Source organism: Epinephelus moara, chromosome 14 (genome assembly GCF_006386435.1).
Source record: "Epinephelus moara isolate mb chromosome 14, YSFRI_EMoa_1.0, whole genome shotgun sequence".
In the NCBI taxonomy this organism is placed as follows: Eukaryota; Metazoa; Chordata; class Actinopteri; order Perciformes; family Serranidae; genus Epinephelus; species Epinephelus moara.
Window position 1 is genome coordinate 9,410,137 of NC_065519.1, and position 18,061 is coordinate 9,428,197.

The 18,061-nt window shown below is 38.7% G+C and overlaps 2 protein-coding genes across 3 annotated transcripts; one reads left to right on the plus strand and one right to left on the minus strand.

Moving 5' to 3' along the window:
- Positions 1-1,520: 1,520 nt before the first annotated feature.
- fuca2 (alpha-L-fucosidase 2) lies at positions 1,521-9,991 on the minus strand. Its single transcript, XM_050062638.1, has 7 exons — positions 9,656-9,991; positions 6,411-6,598; positions 5,893-6,232; positions 5,597-5,807; positions 4,747-4,937; positions 3,264-3,372; positions 1,521-2,675 (listed from the first exon to the last, which is right to left on the minus strand). The coding sequence occupies exons 1-7, from the start codon at positions 9,841-9,843 to the stop codon at positions 2,538-2,540; spliced, it is 1,365 nt and encodes a 454-aa protein (XP_049918595.1). The 5' UTR covers positions 9,844-9,991; the 3' UTR covers positions 1,521-2,537.
- Positions 9,992-10,109: 118 nt separating this feature from the next.
- LOC126401408 (putative deoxyribonuclease TATDN3) lies at positions 10,110-16,458 on the plus strand. 2 transcript variants are annotated; one of them, XM_050062641.1, is made up of 10 exons: positions 10,110-10,250; positions 10,337-10,369; positions 10,450-10,523; positions 11,016-11,100; positions 12,337-12,399; positions 12,490-12,599; positions 13,552-13,607; positions 13,688-13,800; positions 14,122-14,202; positions 16,055-16,458. In XM_050062641.1, exons 1-10 carry the CDS (start codon positions 10,185-10,187, stop codon positions 16,196-16,198), a joined length of 825 nt encoding a protein of 274 aa, XP_049918598.1. In that variant the 5' UTR covers positions 10,110-10,184; the 3' UTR covers positions 16,199-16,458. The 2 variants fall into 2 exon arrangements, with proteins under 2 accessions (XP_049918598.1, XP_049918599.1); XM_050062642.1 differs by having other exon boundaries at positions 10,111-10,250; positions 14,125-14,202.
- The last annotated feature ends 1,603 nt before the right edge of the window (positions 16,459-18,061 follow it).

The following is an 18,061-nucleotide window of genomic DNA, read 5'->3' on the forward strand; positions in this document are numbered from 1 at the left end:
ACATTAATGGATTAGTCTGATATGATATTAAACTAAAGAGTTTTGAGTTTGGGACTTTGTACAAAACAAGCAACTTGAACATGTTAGCTACATCTTTTGGATTTTTTTTTTTTTAATTTAATGGTGCAAACGCATAATCAGTTAATCAAGAAACGACTCAACAGATTAATCTTAAATGAAAATTATCACTAGCTGCAGCCCTACACTAGCACAAAAAACTATAGATAATAATTTTGTTAGTTTTTAATTGCACTTTTCTTAAAAGCATTAATTTGGGCGACATACCTTTACAAAACTACGTCCTGATTAAGGTTCCATAATATGCAGAAAAATTTTATTGCAACTTTTTTGGCAGATATTGCAATATGAATCACAATTTTAGAGGGAATGGTAATTTTTGCATTTTATTTAAACTGTAAATGTTTGTATTTAATACTGATGATGTAATTTTTGTTGTGGTCTGTACCACACAAGCATTTTCTCTTATGTCTGTAACATGATTTGTAGGCCAAAGCATCTCTGTAACACCACATTACTCATATTTAAAAAAAAATTACATTTCCTACAATTTGGATAGTTAACCTGTCCATATTTCAATCCTTATGATAAAATTCCCCTTAAAGTCAACATATATTATTGTATTCAGCCCCACCTTTGTGTCAAAGATTTTTATGTGACAAAATAATGATATTTTGGCTTCAAACTTTAGTTTTCTGTTCACTTTCAATTCACAAACATGAACACGGAATAAATCTGTGAGCTGAATGTGGAAAACGACCTGAAATCGCCTCCTTTTATTAAATGTGTTCAGCCCTGCTGCGTGTCCAATCCCCCGTGCATTTGTCCTCACATGATTTGCATCCTCACATCTTTGTTGTTGTTGTTGTTGTTTAGGGGATCAGCTGTCATGTGCGGGTACCCAGGCTGGGGAAAGCCTGCTGAAGGGGGGAAATGCACGGACGTGAGAACCCCTTGTGAACCCCCCATCTGCACGTCATGGAACATTTGCAGAGCAGGGACCTCCCACCTTAAAGGCGTGCAGCAGAGAGCAGACACAACAGTGAGACCTGCCTTGCACCGGACTCACCATCTTGGGTGACAAATACACCTATTTCTGTTGTCACCCGGAGAACAAGGTGCATATAATCACGGCTTATTAACACGGTGTGAAGCGGCGGGGAGCGGAGGCTTACCGGTCACCGTGCAGCCTGCAGATACTTTCATTTCCCCGACATTCTCCTCATGCATGACAGGGAGCCGTGTTTTCCTGGGTCGTCTGTGCACAGCTGGGGTGTAGAGTAGAGATCAATTTTGCGCCGTCAGCGTGCTTAAAAATGTCACGCAAGGCCGAGGTGTCATTACAGATGTGAGCAGCAGGGGGCGCTAATAGGACACAATACCTGAGGTAATCCAGGAGTGCAGAAGTCAAGCTGGTACAACCAAAAGTTATAAAGATAACGTGATTTATTTGGGGGGATATTCTGTATATTTTCATGCAAAAATTAGACTTTAAAAAAAGATTGTGCTTGAAGGCTTAATTTATTTTATTAAATCATCCCGTCATATATAAAACATTCACTTCCACTTTGATAAATGCTGCAGATTTACTTAAAAAAAATCACATAAAAACATGTAGGCTTAACAAAAACCACAACAGTGCAGAAAAACTAGCCAAAAATCACAAGATGACATATTTCACAGTTCTGATGTAAAGAGGTCACATGTTGATCATTGCATACAGGCTGTAGGTCGACCTTAACACAACCTAAAAATGACTTTTATGTCCCAAAGTTCGGAAACTCTGAGCCAGACAGCGGTGTAAAAATACTAGGATTATTTACTGAAGTAACAGTAGCAATTCCACAGAGTTAAATTGTAAAATATTACAAATAAAATCCCTGCATTTAAACTCTTACTTAGGTAAAAGCAAAGTATGAGCATCAAAATATACTCAAAGTACCAAAAGTAAAAGTACTCTATGTATAATAGTGTAAATTATATTATTGGATAGGTATTAATGATGCATTCATGTTTAAGCATCATTTTCAACTATTTGATAATCCATAAGACATTACAATTTATTATTTGATTTATATTTTGTTTAATAACCTGACTCTGCAGAGTAACTGATGAATGTGTGGAGTAAAAAGTGAAGTAAAAAGTACAATATTGGCTTCCAAAATGTGGCGGAGTAGAAGTTAAAGGTACATCAAATGGAAATACTCACGTTAAATACCTAAAAACTGTACTTCAGTAAAGAACATGGGTAAATGTACATGTTTACTTTCCACCACCAGAGCTACAATATAAGACTTTAATCGTCAAAGTTTCCCAAATCAAAAACAATAATCATGTACTAGTGTTTATTTTTGATTGCCCTGTGTTAGTATTTTAAAAAAGACCATTTTTAATGTAATAGTGCAGCTGGCAGACAGTACAGTACATTTTATAGTTCAGTGATTTCAACATTAAAACCCTGGGTCGTCCTCCTGGACTGCAGCGCTGTCAGTTCCTCTTCACCTGCCTCTGGTTTCCCTCTAAGTGGCACCTGTCAGCCTCAGAGTCCAGGCCCACTGGCAGGGCATCTGGCTGAAGGACAGCTGGGGCAGGAGCACCCGCAGCCCGCTGGGCTTCACAGGCTCCCACTGCAGAGGCCCGTGACCGAGAAGCACCACCTTTTTTAGGACAAAAGCAACAAGGTTGACAGAAAGAGAGGGGAAGGGGAGAGAAAGAGAGAGGTGCTGTGTGAACAGTGAGTCAACCTCATTTCCCAGGATGCAGTGCAGTTATTGGACCTTCTAGTGGAGTTAGACCAATATTTTGAGCCTTTAATTAAAAACTGGCAGGTCTTTGTTTTTCTGCTCACGATGGTGGTTCTACTCTGACCACAGCTACACTACAGTCTGTAAAAAAGGTTTCTGTAACTCTGCTGGAGAGATGAACACTATCCTTCCAAAATATATTCCCTCATTTGGTGTTTTGATGGTGGTGGAGAGAGCTGTCCAACACGTCAGACCCAAATCTCCCCGAAGTGTTTGACTGGGTTGAGATCTAGTGACTGTGAAGGCCTTAGCGTATGATTCACATCATTTTAATTCTCATCAAACCATTCAGTGACCCCCTGTTCCCTGTGAATGGGGACATTGTCATCCTGTCACCCTGTCATCCTACTCATTTATTCAGGTTTGTCCTTTAATCTGTCACCCGTCTGTACATTATATATCGGCAGCTTGACTGATTTATCCCTCTGGCTTTGATCTTACCTGAGTCTGTGCTTGTGTTGCCAGAGGTTCATTGAGAATCACAGATCCATCAGTGGGCCACTTCAGTAAAGTGGCATAGATGCTCTTTTCCTGTGGTCTGAAGGTGTACCTGTCAAGATATACATAGAATTATTATCAATGACACAGGCTTCTATATGAGCTTAAAAATACCATTAACAATATCTGATCTTATTACACTATAGTTTGTTTGACTTGAGAGTGAGGACGTTAAATCACACACAGCTACAGATATGTCAACAATGACACAATGTAAGTCAAACTGTTGTTTGTAATGTGGTCCTTAAAGGTGTACTATGCAGGAAATGTCAGTTACTGTTTGTAAACACAACATTTACACTCCTTGTATGTACTCTGCAATCCACTTTACTACTGTAGGAATGTCAATATTTGTTGTGATGAAAAAGCCCATACTTTAGCAAGCTAACTGCTGGAAAACAGGCCAACTCTGCATTGCTCTTCATCCCCATCCTCTCTTTCAAGTGAACGTCCACAGATTCACTCACAATTTGGAATGAGCTTTGTTCGCTTGGCATTTCCTCAAGCTATATTTGTGTTTTTCAGCACTGTATCCACCAGTTTTGTAGCTTCCTCTTAGATGCATGCAGCTACTAAGTCCTCACCTTACCTGTGGCTGTAATTGTCTGGGGGCTACATGGCCAGGAATATCCCAAACATAGCAGAAGACAGGTAGAGGGCAGGATCACACCACCACACACTTCTAGTGGCTCATAAATGGTGATTGAGAGGGATAACTACTGTATGAGTCTCTACATTGTTTTAAAGGAAAATCCTGCATAGTATAACTTTCATGTAAAGTTAGCCAAGATGGAGGTGTCCTGGGGTCTCAATCATAAAGTGATGCGTAAGTTCCATACTAAAAATGTACATACGGCATGCACCAAAAATATTCGACAATTTCTACAATCAGGCTTTTACCTCACCATCTGCGTCGCCAATTTCCTGTCTCTAAAATGTCTCTAAGCATGGTTCAAAGTTTCTCCCATTAAGTCTGTTTTTATAGATCACAACTTTTGCGTGGGAAGTGGCGTAAACCTCTTTCAGGCCTCGTTTTGTGCATACGCAATGTTTATAAATAAGACCCCAGGTGACCAGGCAACCTGGCAACCTCATACCAACAATCCAATATAAAATGTCTTCATCATCATTTGTAAAATCACATGCTACTCACTCACTCACTAAACAGTAGGTACATAATACACGAATTTTACTTAAAAACTTTTGGCAAAATTAACTGCAAAGAAACACCCAATATAGCGCGGGGGAAAAAAATAAAAAATCCTCCCTTCACATTCTGTTTAAGAATGAAGGGATTTTTCATCCAAACATGAAGAACAAAAAGCTAAGGGGGGGAAAAAAAAAAAAAAGTATCTGTACTATAAATTTCCTTAAAAAGCTTGCGTACGCACTGTAAACCACATATACACACAAACAAGAGACCCACCAGACACTGGCAGTGACGTTATCTTTCTGAACCCGCCATGCTGTTGTGTTGTAGATGGCCTCTCCGTTGACCTTCAGCCACTGACCCATCTGCCTCAGGCGCTCCTCAAAGATGGGAATGATCCGTCCATCGTGTGTCGGACCGATGTTCATCAGCAGGTTTCCCCCACAGGACACAGTCTCCACCAGGGTCTGAAACACCAGGTTGGATTTTGTTGAACAGACTGTGTGGCTTTACTGCACAAATGTTTCTTTACAGCTGGAGGGCGCTGTTCCCCCAGAGTGTACAGGACTAAAACTATCAGAGAGACGGAGAGAGTTTACAGTTTCAGTTTACGTTTTTAATGGCAAGATCAGGTCTGTTTGTTTTGAGAGAGACTCTGCAGATAATGTGGCTCATGGTAAAAACCTCCTGAACATCTGGATCTTCAGTGATCAGATAAAAAAGGTGAGCACACAGGTGCAGGTCCTCGACCAGCAGCTTGTCTGCGACATGTCAAACAGCCTCTGAGAAACACTGATTTTTAACATAAAACTGCTTTATTCAGTGTTTATAGCAGTTTTAATCACTGGTCCTGTTTGTTTGGGAGAGGGGGAGACCTCGATGGATAATTTGGCTCATGGTTAAAACTTCCTGAACAAAGAACGCTGAAGGATTTCTTGCTGGGGAGAAGTTTCAGCTGGTTGCAATCTGCAATCCTCACAGCTAGATGCCACAAAATCCCTCTAAATCTTACACAGTGTTCCTTTATGCATAATCCTCAATATATATATATATGTCATTAAATCATGCATATTGATTTTTTCAAGCTAATAAAACAGTTTACAGATAAAGGAGATCTTGGTCTCACCGATACAAGCTCCTCGATGGTGAGGTAGTCGCTGAGATGAGCGTTGCGTCTGTAACCCCAGGACCCTTTGTCGATGGTCATGCAGTTTTCCCACTTGTGTTTGAGCAGGTGTCCCGGCTGGTAGCGATCAGCACAGGTGTAATATCCACCATGCTTGCAGATGGAGCCGTAGCCCCAGCGATCATTCGTCACCACCGTGTCTCGCACAGGACTGTGAAGACATGCAGGTAAATGTCACACTGGCTGTGTAAATGTTAAATCTAACACACACTAATTGTATGACTTAACTTAATTACCTGTCATTATAGAGCCAGGCTAAGAAACCTGTGCTGTTCCAGTACTTGTCAGGTGCGTTGCCGTCCCCATCAGACCACAGGATCTCTGGTTTGTACTTGGCAATGAGCTCATAGAGCTCGGGTAGAGTTTTAGTGGTGGGGAAGTAGTTTGTAGTGAAGACGTTAGCAGCGTCCTGTTCAAAGAGCGGGTTAAACCACTCAAAGAGAGAGTGATATAGCCCTAAACGCAGGTCACTGTGAGTACGGACGGCACTCGCCACCTCATCCACCAGATCTCTCTTTGGTCCAACATCCACTGCGTTCCAGTTCCAGGAGTTTTTTGAGCCCCAAAGTGTGAAACCTGAAAAACAGGTAAAACAGTATGTCTTCTGCACGGCTGAAAGAATGCAGCATGACACGCATACTCCAAATATGTGGAACTGTATTCTTGTTTTAGCTCCTTAAAATGATCTTTTGTTACTGTAAAGAACTTAAACAATTAGAATACTAAGAGACAGGAAGTAGATCATGTCCTGTACCTTCATGATGTTTTGTGGTCAGGACAATGTATTTTGCCCCTGATGCAGCAAAGATGTCCGCCCACTCTTTGGCATTGAAGAACTCAGCAGTGAAGTGCGGTGCAAAGTCTTGATACTTGAAGTCTGGAGGATAATTCTTCTGCATGAACTCAACAAATGGCTTCAGTTTTTGCTTCTGCCAGTAATACCTGCAACAGAAAACAAACACAAAACAGGCTGAAGGAAGACAAGCCACTTAATGAAGGTGAGCAGTCTTATTCTATGATGGCACAATACATTTATATTTACTGTATGTCAAACAATAATTGCAGTTTATATTTAAGGTTGATGTAGCAAACCTTAAAACTGTTGATAAAGGGGATGAAGCTTGTTGAGAAAATAATACACAATTAAAGCCTCGGTATTGATTTACTTCCTAGTTAGTAATGACATGTAATATACTAAATAACTTGATATGGGTGAACACATTGAACCATGACGTGTTATAATAACTCTACAATGACCCCAGTTATTTAAGGTGGCTCTTATGGAGCTTTTATTGCATGATCATCATCAGCAGATGGAGTTTGTTTGCCCAGTGTCCTTGCATTTGTGTATTTCCACTTTTTCTGAGCACTTCAAGGACTTATCGCACTGTTAAGGTAAAAGTTGTGTATCTCACCACAAGGACTGTTAAGTTACTGTTAAGGAGCTTTTGGTCATACCACGTGAACATCCTCAGGAGACGATCAGATGTGAGGTTAACATGGACAAAATTCTCTTGAAGGTGCTCAGAAAAAAAAGAGGAAATATGACCTCAAGTTCCAGAAGTGCTACTAAATCAGGGTGTCTACAGGTCCTTAAAAAGTCTTAAATTGTCCTAAATTTGGATTTAATGGGTCTTAAATATTTTCTGTCACATTACCTGCTTCACATTTTTTTAAATAAACACAAGAAGTGAGGATCAGCACTCAGTGAATAACCTCCTAAGCCCTATGATAAGGCTGTCTCTGGCGTCCCAGAGACACTCCCCTAATGCCAGGTCTCACTGCTCCCCGCACCAACCCAATAACCTCCTTTACCTTACTTACACATGGCTTTCTCAGCCCAAACAGCACTGCCACCTTCAACCAAACCCAGGCTCTGAACATGCGAGCTCCAGGTAGAAACAGTGCTGATACTACCTTTCCTAGCACATTCACCATACTCTATTTCACACGCTACATAGCATAACTCCAATATAAGCTAAAGTTAAAGGAGATAGATAACTCACAGGATCAGCAAACACACTCACCTTGCAGCATTATATATATAATAAGTATTTTCATTGCAGGCAGGCTTGGTCTTAAATTTCATATAAGGTTGTATTTAAAAGGTTTAAAAAATAATCTTAAATTTAACATATCTGTAGACACCCTGTGAATGGACCCTGAACTTGTGGTGAGATTTTTCAGTTTGTGTGTAACTACATTGCACGGATGTCAGCTGCAGACTTCATTGTATTCAGGAAGCTACTTTAAAATTATAGCTTTACAAGCCACTAGTTACCTCACACTGAAACAAGTAAAACCAGAGCAACGCTACCCCAGGGCGAAATCTAGTTTGGTCAGCTAAAGCTACTTAGAAAAACTAGCTCAAACTACTTTGTAAAAAATTACCAAACTGACAATTTGATTGCTATGAGATTAACAAAATATAAAACAAAAAGCCACTAGACTGGAATTATTGCAGAAAGTGCCTACTTGTCTACAGGTCATATATAAATAAAAACAACAACATATCCCACTACTCATGGTAAAATGTGAGGAATGTGTCAGCTCTGGTTTGAAGACAATGTGCATCAGTCAGACACCTGACTTCAGAAACTAGGGTACAGGTGGGGGTTTTGCACCAAGCAGGATTACTCACTTAGCCTGTTAACTTCTAAAATATCATGCAACAACTTCTACTTATTACTCAGTAGTTAGTGGACCACAAATACTACAACTACGGACAATGAATCACTTGTGCAGCATCTACTAACTGTGAAATATCTACACTTCTTACATGCAGTAATGTAAATTCTGCCACACTAAGCCTGTATATTTATTATTATTATTATTATATCTTGCTTGTATTTTTTACTGCTTACAATCAATCAGGTGCAACATCAGTATTGTTAAACTGTACAATATCAATACTTCCATCAGGCAATAATGTGAAATCAGCCATTCAGTCTGTCTCTCATAATATTGTTTTGTGTTTTTATACTGTTTGCTTATCGTACTGCTCTTTGTTTTTGTCCAGTTTACTCTTTTATGTACTTATATATTGCTTTGTATTTTTTTCCTCCGATGCCTCCTGTTTGCGCTATCCCTTTGCTGCTGTAATGTTGCTTTAGTTAGTTTCACAAATTCAGATTCAAAACATTAAAAACTGTAGCCAAATATTTTGTCACAGGTGAGCTGACAATCCAGCTTCCTGGAACAGCCTTGAGAAGTTACGGGGTTGGTCAAAGGGGTTTAATTACAGTAGAGAAGCAATGGCATATAAAAACTCTTCTTTTATAGCCATTTATTATAGTTTCACTGGTTAACTGCAGAAAAAAAAATATCATACAAAGCAAATTAACTACTTGAATCACTATGAAAACATGAAAGTAGTTGAACTACCAGTTGGCTTTTGCAAAATGTAGTTAAACTACTAGTTTACTGACATGTTCACTACTCCCCAACATTATCAAAACATTATCGTAAACTCTTCTTGACCTAAACTTGAAACCGTGTCATTAAAATAGGAACTGAAACAGAAATAGGGGAACAAAGCCCATGACCCTAACTGAGAAAATGTGATGTTTGTCTGTAATTTGGGTGTATGTCTGCAGCTGTCTCGTTATGGTGAAGATCTAGATGCTGCTCTACCCATTATAGAGAAATACAAAGACCACCATGTGGCCATTGGGGAGGTGATAATGTAGTATTTCTGATATGACTGTGTTGTCCTGGCTTTCTTTTGCATTTATATCAACTTTTTTTTTGCATCAGTTTTAGGTTGGTTTGGATTTTACACCCAGATTGAGAGCCAGAAGCAGGTCATTTGTCAGGCACAGATAGCCATGGAACTGGATCTCCCACTGAGTCATATTGTAGGACTGTAATTAGATGATTACTGTAGATGATATTAACTAACTTTACAAGGTAGTGCATGTACTAGAGCTGCTTGACCTTCAGGTTAAAACAGTGTCATTAAAATGGGTATTGAGATAGATATAGGGAATCAAAACTCACCAGAACCACTCACTGCCGAAGCTGGGGACAGAGAAGACCCCCCAGTGTATGAAGATGCCAAACTTGGCCTGATCGTACCAGTCCGGCAGCGGCCTGGAGTCGATGGATTCCCAGGTGGGCTCATATTTAGCTCTGCAGGTGCTGATCAGCACCATCGATAACAGGAAAGAAACCGTTAAAACCCCCATTTTAGATCAAAACTCCCTTTGTCTAGTGAAGCGAAACTATCCAGGAGACGCGGTGACTCTCACATGATCAAGCACACAGCTGACAGTAAAACAATAAAGCGAAAGTGCAGACATATGACAGGAACAAGAGGAGGAGGAGAAGTTAAAGGTGCCGGAATACAGACCGGAATGTTAAATATGCTGACCGTTGGTGCACGGGGACACTCAGCCAATCAGAGTCAATGGAACGCCTCCTCCGCGGGCAACGCTGCGCTGTACATCTCGCGCTCCTTCGGATCTACGCATGCGCGGTCCGTCTAACTTTGCGGAAGAAGGTGATGTTTTGGTTGTGGACGGTTTGAATGCCTGTCCACATGCATGGATACGTGGACTGTCACTGTCATATCTCTTCCGGGGATTTTGACAAGGTATTTGAACACTTTAAAGAATATTTGTGGATATTTTATCTGCTGTTTTTCTCATAAGCGTTAACTTTTACTGTTTTTATTATCAGGACATAGAGGAGGTGGTAGAGAGTTCAAAGAAGGTGAGCCACCTCAGCTAATCGTCCATACATTGTTAATATTGTGTGTGTTTAACTAATTTCTTTGCTCTATTATTTCCAAGGCTGGAATATTGGCGTTATTAGCTGTAGCTGAGCATGCTGGGGAATTTGACAAGATAATCGACTTGTCACAGAGGTAACTATAACCATTACGTTGACATAATTTGGATTTTAAGTGTTACTTAGTTTGGTTTAGTTGCACATACATGTATATAAAATATAAGAAAAATAAATTTAAAGTTAAATCATTGTGCAGGAGAGGTTAGAAGCCAAATATGGCCTAAGAAGACACCTCCCCTATTAAATAACAATCATACATAAAAAGAAAAATACATAGACGAAGATAGTATGATTGAATGAGTTCCAGCCTAAGAAGTAATACAAATTTGTTAAACAAATACAATTTACCCCCCAAAAAATACAAATGAATCAGTAAGGTGTTAAGAGTTTGTGCAAATTAGAGTCCTTTTCAGATGTTTTTGAATAACGATAATGTAGATGACTGTAGAGATGGAAGACAGTTGTTCCAAAGAAATGGTCCTTGGTATTTCAGTGAATATTGATTAAGAGAGGTCTGACAAACTGACAACACTTGTCTCTTTGTTCTGACGTTTTCACTCTTTCTCAGGTTTCCAGGGTTTATTTTTCCCTGTTTAGGAGTCCACCCTGTTCAAGACGTTTCCCCTGAGCAACAGAGGGGGGCTTCTCTCCAGGTAGGCTCGAGTGTAAAGGGTCAGCTCACCCAAATTACACACAAACACGCCCAAAAACATATTGTTTCAATCACCTGTTGCTCTATATAGCCAGACAGGTAGTTTTGGTTTGAGAACTTTCTCTAAGATGTCTGCCACAACCTACAACATACAAATTAGGAGGTCCAGGTCTGCCAGAGTGTCTGGCATCACCCATCTCCTCTGATCATATTCTTCTTTGATGTATACACCTCATTAACCTAGAATTTTCATTCTCTTTCTCCATTTTTTAGGGATGCACGATGATATAGGCATATCATCAGCCAATATCGGCTTTAAAGTGAACTATCGGAATCAGCCAACATGCTTTGTCTTCTTTTGCACAATGAATGAATATTACATAGATTGAAAAGTATTGTATTTCACAATGAATGAATATTACATAGATTGAAAAGTATTGTATTTCATGTCTCCATCTGCTGTTGGGCCGTCATGATAAGAGTATACCTGCATAATATGATGTTAATTTCACGACAGAAGAGACTTGATGATCACTGAAATTAGACAGGGGGAAAAGTGGGTATATTGATATCAGTTATCAGTCAAATTAGTTGTTTTATATCAGCATATTGGCAAAAAATTTAGTATTGTGCATCCCTACCATTTTGTTATTTTATTTTACTAATCTTATTTCAGTCTGTTTTGAATATATGCTATCTATTGCATGTTTTTATAAATACTGTGGGGGGCATTTCTTACCTTTATTCAGTAAGGACCGTGGAGAGCTGATAGGAAATGAGGGGAAAGATAGGTGGGAAATGACATGCCAACACAGACCCCCAGATGGATGTGCTTTATCTTAACAGTTTGACTGATTGAAAAGCACTCTGAGACAAATTTGTGTTTTTGGGCTATATAAATAAAATCGTCTTTACTTAACAGCAGCACATCTTCCAGAAACAGTATCCTCAGTACTCTGGATGATCCACAGAACATGCTGTCAAAACTTTCTGTAGGGACGAAAGTAGCTCCAATGAAAACTGCTCCCAATGAGGTTCCGGAGTAACGGGGACATTTTGAACACACAAATCCAATCACACCCACTGTCATGGGATGAAGGCAGAAATCTCAGACACATATCTCAAAACCTGGACAATTCCATGAGCCCTAACTGAGAAAATTAAATGTTTTTTGTATTTCTGCAGTTGTCATGTTAAAGTGAAGGTATAAAGGGTGTTTTCTCTGTCCTTTCTGCAGGATCTAGATGCTGCTCTACCCATTATAGAGAAATACAAAGACCACCTTGTGGCCATCGGGGAGGTAATAATTATGTAGTAACTGTATCTCTGATGTGACTGTGCTGTCCTGGCTTTCTTTTGTATTAACATCAACTTTTTTTCTGTCGTTTAGGTTGGTTTGGATTTTACACCCAGATATGTCAGTGGTGAGACTGACAAAGAGAGCCAGAGACAGGTCCTCATTCGTCAGGCACAGATAGCCAAAGAACTGGATCTCCCTCTGTGAGTCACACTGTAGGACTGTAGATGGATGATTACTGTAGATGATATTAACTCAGGTGGTAAAGTTTGAATTCAAGCTTTACAAAGTAGTGGATGTACTAGGGCTGCAGCAAAGGATTATTTACATTGTCGATTAATCTGTTGATTATTTGCTCGATTACTTGATTGTTTGGTCAGTGAAGTGTCAGAAAACATAGACAAATGTCGAGCAGGGTTTCAAGCCCAAGATCAGCTTTTCCTCAATTTTTTTTTTCTTTCACAACTCAAAGATGTTCAGTTTACTGTTTACTTCAGTTTACTACTTTAAGACACTCGAATCAGACTTTTTACTTTTTTTTCTTCAAGAAATGACTCAAATTAACTAATTAATTATCAAATTAGTTGCTGATTAATTTGATATATGTTAAGTAATTTGGTTTATCAGTTTATCTTTGCATCTATAGTAGGGGCATCCCAATATTATATCAGCTACATAAGTGAAAGGTAATATAAAGTGAAAATATAAAATAAATAAATAATAATAAAATAATAAATAAAATAATATAAAGGGAAAAGTATTCCACACAGTGATTAGATGCTCCCACAAAAACGTTTGTAGAAGCATAATTTTGACATTACGTCATCATCAGGTCATTTATGTCATTATGTCGTAAATGTGCTCAATAAATCTTTTTTGGGAGCATCTAATCAGCATGTAGGCACATTTTTTTCTGACATTTGAATTGAAGAAATCCACTCACAATCCTTGACTTAGAGAAAACAGTCAATACTTATTTAACAAACAGCTGTTGGTGGCGTTCCCAGGATTTGAAGATGTGTTTGGCAGCATAAAAGGAGACTTTCAAGAGCTTCTTTAAAATATTAGGCTTAGAATGTGTTGTAACATGAAATTCATATTCTGTTCCTTAATCAGTATTCTTTCATAATATTTTTATACTTGTTTTATTTCTAGAAATGTTCATTCACGATCTGCAGGAAGACCCACCATCCACCTCCTGAAGGAGCAAGGTAACCAGCAAAGTTTAATTTCTCTTCTGTTTGCTCTTGTATTTGAGAAGTGAGCTGCAATTCCCCTGACATTCCACTAGGTGTCGAAAAAGCCCTGCTTCATGCTTTTGATGGGAAACCATCTGTTGCTATGGAGGGAGTGAAGGCTGGATATTTCTTTTCTATCCCACCATCCATCATTCGCAGTGAACAGGTACAACAGAGCACCTGATCATGTTGAATTGACACTGTATCATAACCCAACCTGTTCAATATTTAAACACTAACACATCAACTCTTACATACACATATTCTTATTTGTAATTTGTGTGTAAATAAACAAGAAAACATGGATTTTAAAGACACAGTTCAAGTTGTTTGAATATCTTTGTCCTTTGTATGTGAACAGTTAAAATTTACACCCCTAAACTGCTGACATGTTCTCCTCAGACAGCACTGACATGTGTACTTGGCTCACTGTATCACATTTGATGTTAATGATTAATGATGGTCTCTTCGTGTATTTTCCACCAAGAAGCAGAAACTAGTGAAGCAGTTGCCGCTAGAGAACATCTGTCTAGAAACTGATTCACCTGCTCTCGGCCCAGAAAAGCAGGTGAAGTGTTTTTATCCTCATTTTTTTTGCATGTTTTTATATGGGTAATATTGCAATATCTCCTTGGCTTTTATTTTTACAGATATATTTGTGACACATGAAACTAAAATCTGTTGTATTCAAGGTTCCAACGGTCATGAAATTCCTGGATAAGTTATGTATTTAAAGAAACTGTTTTCCAGGCCTGGAGATGGTTTGGAATTAACAGTTTTTGGCCTTTGTATAATGTAGGTTAAGACAAATCCCTAAACATGTTAAAGTTACACAAGATCTGTTCTTTGTATTACTTATTTAAAATCTAGTGCTGCAATGCATGACCATTACGACATCTCTAGTATCATGTGTTACGCATAAACCAGACTGGCACTGTGTCATTGCCAAGGCTACGCCCCCCTTTTGAGGGAAAGAAATGCGCTGTCACATAAAAAGAGAAACAGGAAAATGCTGGAAATGCTGCTTAGTTATTAGTTAGTTATTTACAGACACTCAGCACAATAATACCTGGTGATACAATCAAACATGCACTGATTGAATCATCAGCTGTTGTGATCCAGACATCCACCCATGAAATATCTGGCGTGTGTGTTGGCTCATTGATCCACTTGGACGGGGGAAGACTTCAGGAACATGACGGCAATCAACCTTTATTTATCACGAATACTCAGGGTCAGGCAAGGTCTCAAAACAGTTATTATTAGACATTAATCCAACACACATCACATTGCACTAACATCTACAGGATCTTCTGGTTTATATTCCCCAAAAAAGGGCGCGATTTGACAGGTTGCCAAGTGAGCATTTGTGCCGGTCTGGTCTGTTGGCACATGCAGCTAGTTGGTGGCAGGAAGGTCAATGAATGAGCTAAACTGGCAAGCGATAGCAGTCTTAGCTTATTCTGTGAAATATGTGTTATATATATAGCTGTATTGTAATATAAGCCTACCCACTTTAAATTAGGACTTGCTGGAGTTTCTTGAGGACGTTTCGCCTCTATGATTGACTTGGTCAGTCATGGGATCCCTCCCAGGTGACTTAACACCCGGACCCATCTAACCCTAACGACACAACAACTCACATGTGACCTCAGCAGAACTGAAGAAGCTTCTTAGATGAGAGGTTAAACATCTTCAAGAAATGGAAGCAAGTCCAGTTGCCTACGATATAGCACCTATGATTACCATGACCTGGATGACTGAGAATCATCACTGATATCTTTGTCCTCGTTCCCTCATCAAAAGCCTATCATATTTTTCCATTGTATTTTGAACAAATGTTTATGATACATGTTTTGTTCAGCAGAATAATCGTCACAAATGAGCACCAATTTTATTATTTTGAAGCCCAAATGCAGTCACCATAAGTAAAAAGCTAACATTAGGCTATAAACACTCTACACCATAGTTGCATGACTTAATGTCAGCACCACAACGACGCTGTAAAGCCGTGTTCAGCGTGATGACGTTCTGTCGTCTCATTTAGCTACTTGTTAGCTACTGCCTTTTTTTAAGACGTATGAAAGCTTCAAAATTCACGAGTTGGGTATTTACTGACTTATTTTATGTCATGGAACAAAACCTGAAAGTCTTTTAAGCTTTGATGCATCTAACCAAAAACCCATTCAAAAAACCCACTGACTTTGAGACGATGGAACTGCGAGTGCAAAGATGACGACTCATTTCTGAGTTTTCGGACTCATTCCTGGGGCACTCGATCATGGAAAACTTTTGAGAAAGTAATTGGTAAAAAGGTGTGGGAGCCCTGTGTATTTCTTATATGTGTTTACCATTAAAACCCCTAAACTTTTATTCACCTGCTCATGTCACATCTTTGTTCTTCTGTGCCCTGATCGCAGGTGAGAAATGAGCCCAAGAACATCTGTATCTCTGCAGAGTACATCAGTAAAATCAAAGGAGTGTCGCTGCAGGAGGTGATGGAGGTGACGACACAGAACGCTCTCCGACTCTTCCCAAAAATAAAAGCTGCCATCAGACCCTGACATAACCTTTAACGTTTATTTTTATCAGTCTATAATATCTCTAATTATAGCCCAGTAATTTAAAGTGGAAGTCAGATTGATCCAAGATGCTCTAAAGTGTAAATAAAAACCTCATCAGACGACGTATGAATCAGTATTAGAGGTGCCTATTAAAAGCTAAAACACCTACATGTTGACTGTCTAACTGTACTTACGTGCTGAAAGTCATGTATTTATCTCCATTTATTATTAAATAAAGGAAGATGAGATAATTTAACACACAGGTTGGATATTTTTCATGTGTGTGATGCATCTGAAATATTCAGCACGTCATGAACACCTTGTCATGCAACAAAAACAACAGCCAACATCTAACATGGCTCATTTAAACATTGTAAAGTGAATAATCATGACGTGACAGTGTGTTGTTTTTTATAGTTATTCACATCAACAGATCTATGCAGAGCAGTGATGTCATTAAGTTATTTCACTGGTTACTTATACTATTTATTTCAATGTGGTTGCTCTTTGTCTATAATGGAAAGGGGATTCATCTTCATTTAACAGCAGCAGCTCTAGCCAAACTCAAATGGCCCTGGATCAGTGGCAGTTCACAGCTGTGTGGGGTATTGCTGCCTTCAAGTGCTCCTCATAAGATCCTACTTTACAGCTCTGTGGTGTTAGAGAGCCAGCTTACTGTTGAGTACTTCAGGTATGTTTCACTGCTTCAGACAGTCTTTAATTTATGTCATATATTGATCTGAATTCTGATTTATGGGCTCACCCAACATCAAAGACAGTGACACAGCCACACGAATCAACAGCTGGCAGGTACTGTCTCACTTATTATCAGCACAGTAGAAGCAGGAGCAGTAAGTTACCGTGTGCTTAATGTAATGGCATACTTAAATATTGTACTTTATTCAAGTGTTTATCCTCAGTGATTTACTATATTTCCACAATAAAATTTAAAATACAGGCTACTGTTTTTTGCTCCTATTTCCCACATTATATTCATTTCTTGTTGCAAAATAAATTCAGTGTAAAGCTAAAGCCTATTATCATTTTTAATCAGTCTGAATAATAATGATAGATAATGATAATAGTAAAGTTAAGCATTCTTTGACAGTTTATTAGGTTTCACTACACACCACACACATGCTTATGTTTATACATATGCACCCCTGACATAAATGTAAGATACAGGTAAGAGGAAATAAAGACGGAAAATAACTGCATTTTAAATATGTCACGACTTTCATCTTGACAGTTATAAATATATCAACTTTGATTTTACTTTTGTATTATGTTATGACCGCACACAGGGTGTCTACAGGTCCTTTAAAATGTCTTAAGGTTTCTTGATATAAGGCCCTAAAAAATCTTAGGAAGTCTTAAATTTAGATTTGATGGGTCATAAATATTTTCGGTCACATTACCGTGAAAATTCCTCTAGCCTGACAGACCCAGTGACTGTTTACAATCATTGGACATATCAAAGAAATGAATTAATAAATAGCATTTATGACAGCGATGAGATTTTGTTTTCATTTTACATTAAACACATAAAACTTAAACTCACCCAATTGTTGTCATTTTAACTTACTGTTCATTTTGGACTGACATCAGTGCGTTTACTTGGAAAGAGCACTTACACGTGTCTCACACATATATATACATTATGTGTATTTCCATTAGCGGTTTGGGCTTAAATTTCATATAAGGTGGTATTAAAAAGGTCTTAAAAAGTCTTGAATATAACTTGGTTATATCTGTAGACATCCTGTGCATAATATGCCCAAAAAAAAGCAACAACACATATTTCAAATATTGCATCATGATTCACAGTTTCAGTGGAAATGGATTTTTTTGCCATTCATTTTC

Coding starts and splice junctions, on each gene's coding strand:
- fuca2 (XM_050062638.1), bottom strand. CDS start 9,843: ATGGGGGTTTTAACGGTTTCTTTCCTGTTATCGATGGTGCTGATCAGC. Junction 6,599..9,655: donor TTCGGCAGTGAGTGGTTCTG/GTGAGTTTTGAT, acceptor TTTCTGTTGCAG/GTATTACTGGCAGAAGCAAA. Junction 2,676..3,263: donor CAACACAAGCACAGACTCAG/GTAAGATCAAAG, acceptor GTCCTAAAAAAG/GTGGTGCTTCTCGGTCACGG.
- LOC126401408 (XM_050062641.1), top strand. CDS start 10,185: ATGCCTGTCCACATGCATGGATACGTGGACTGTCACTGTCATATCTCT. Junction 12,400..12,489: donor ACCTTGTGGCCATCGGGGAG/GTAATAATTATG, acceptor TCTGTCGTTTAG/GTTGGTTTGGATTTTACACC. Junction 12,600..13,551: donor AAAGAACTGGATCTCCCTCT/GTGAGTCACACT, acceptor TTTTATTTCTAG/AAATGTTCATTCACGATCTG.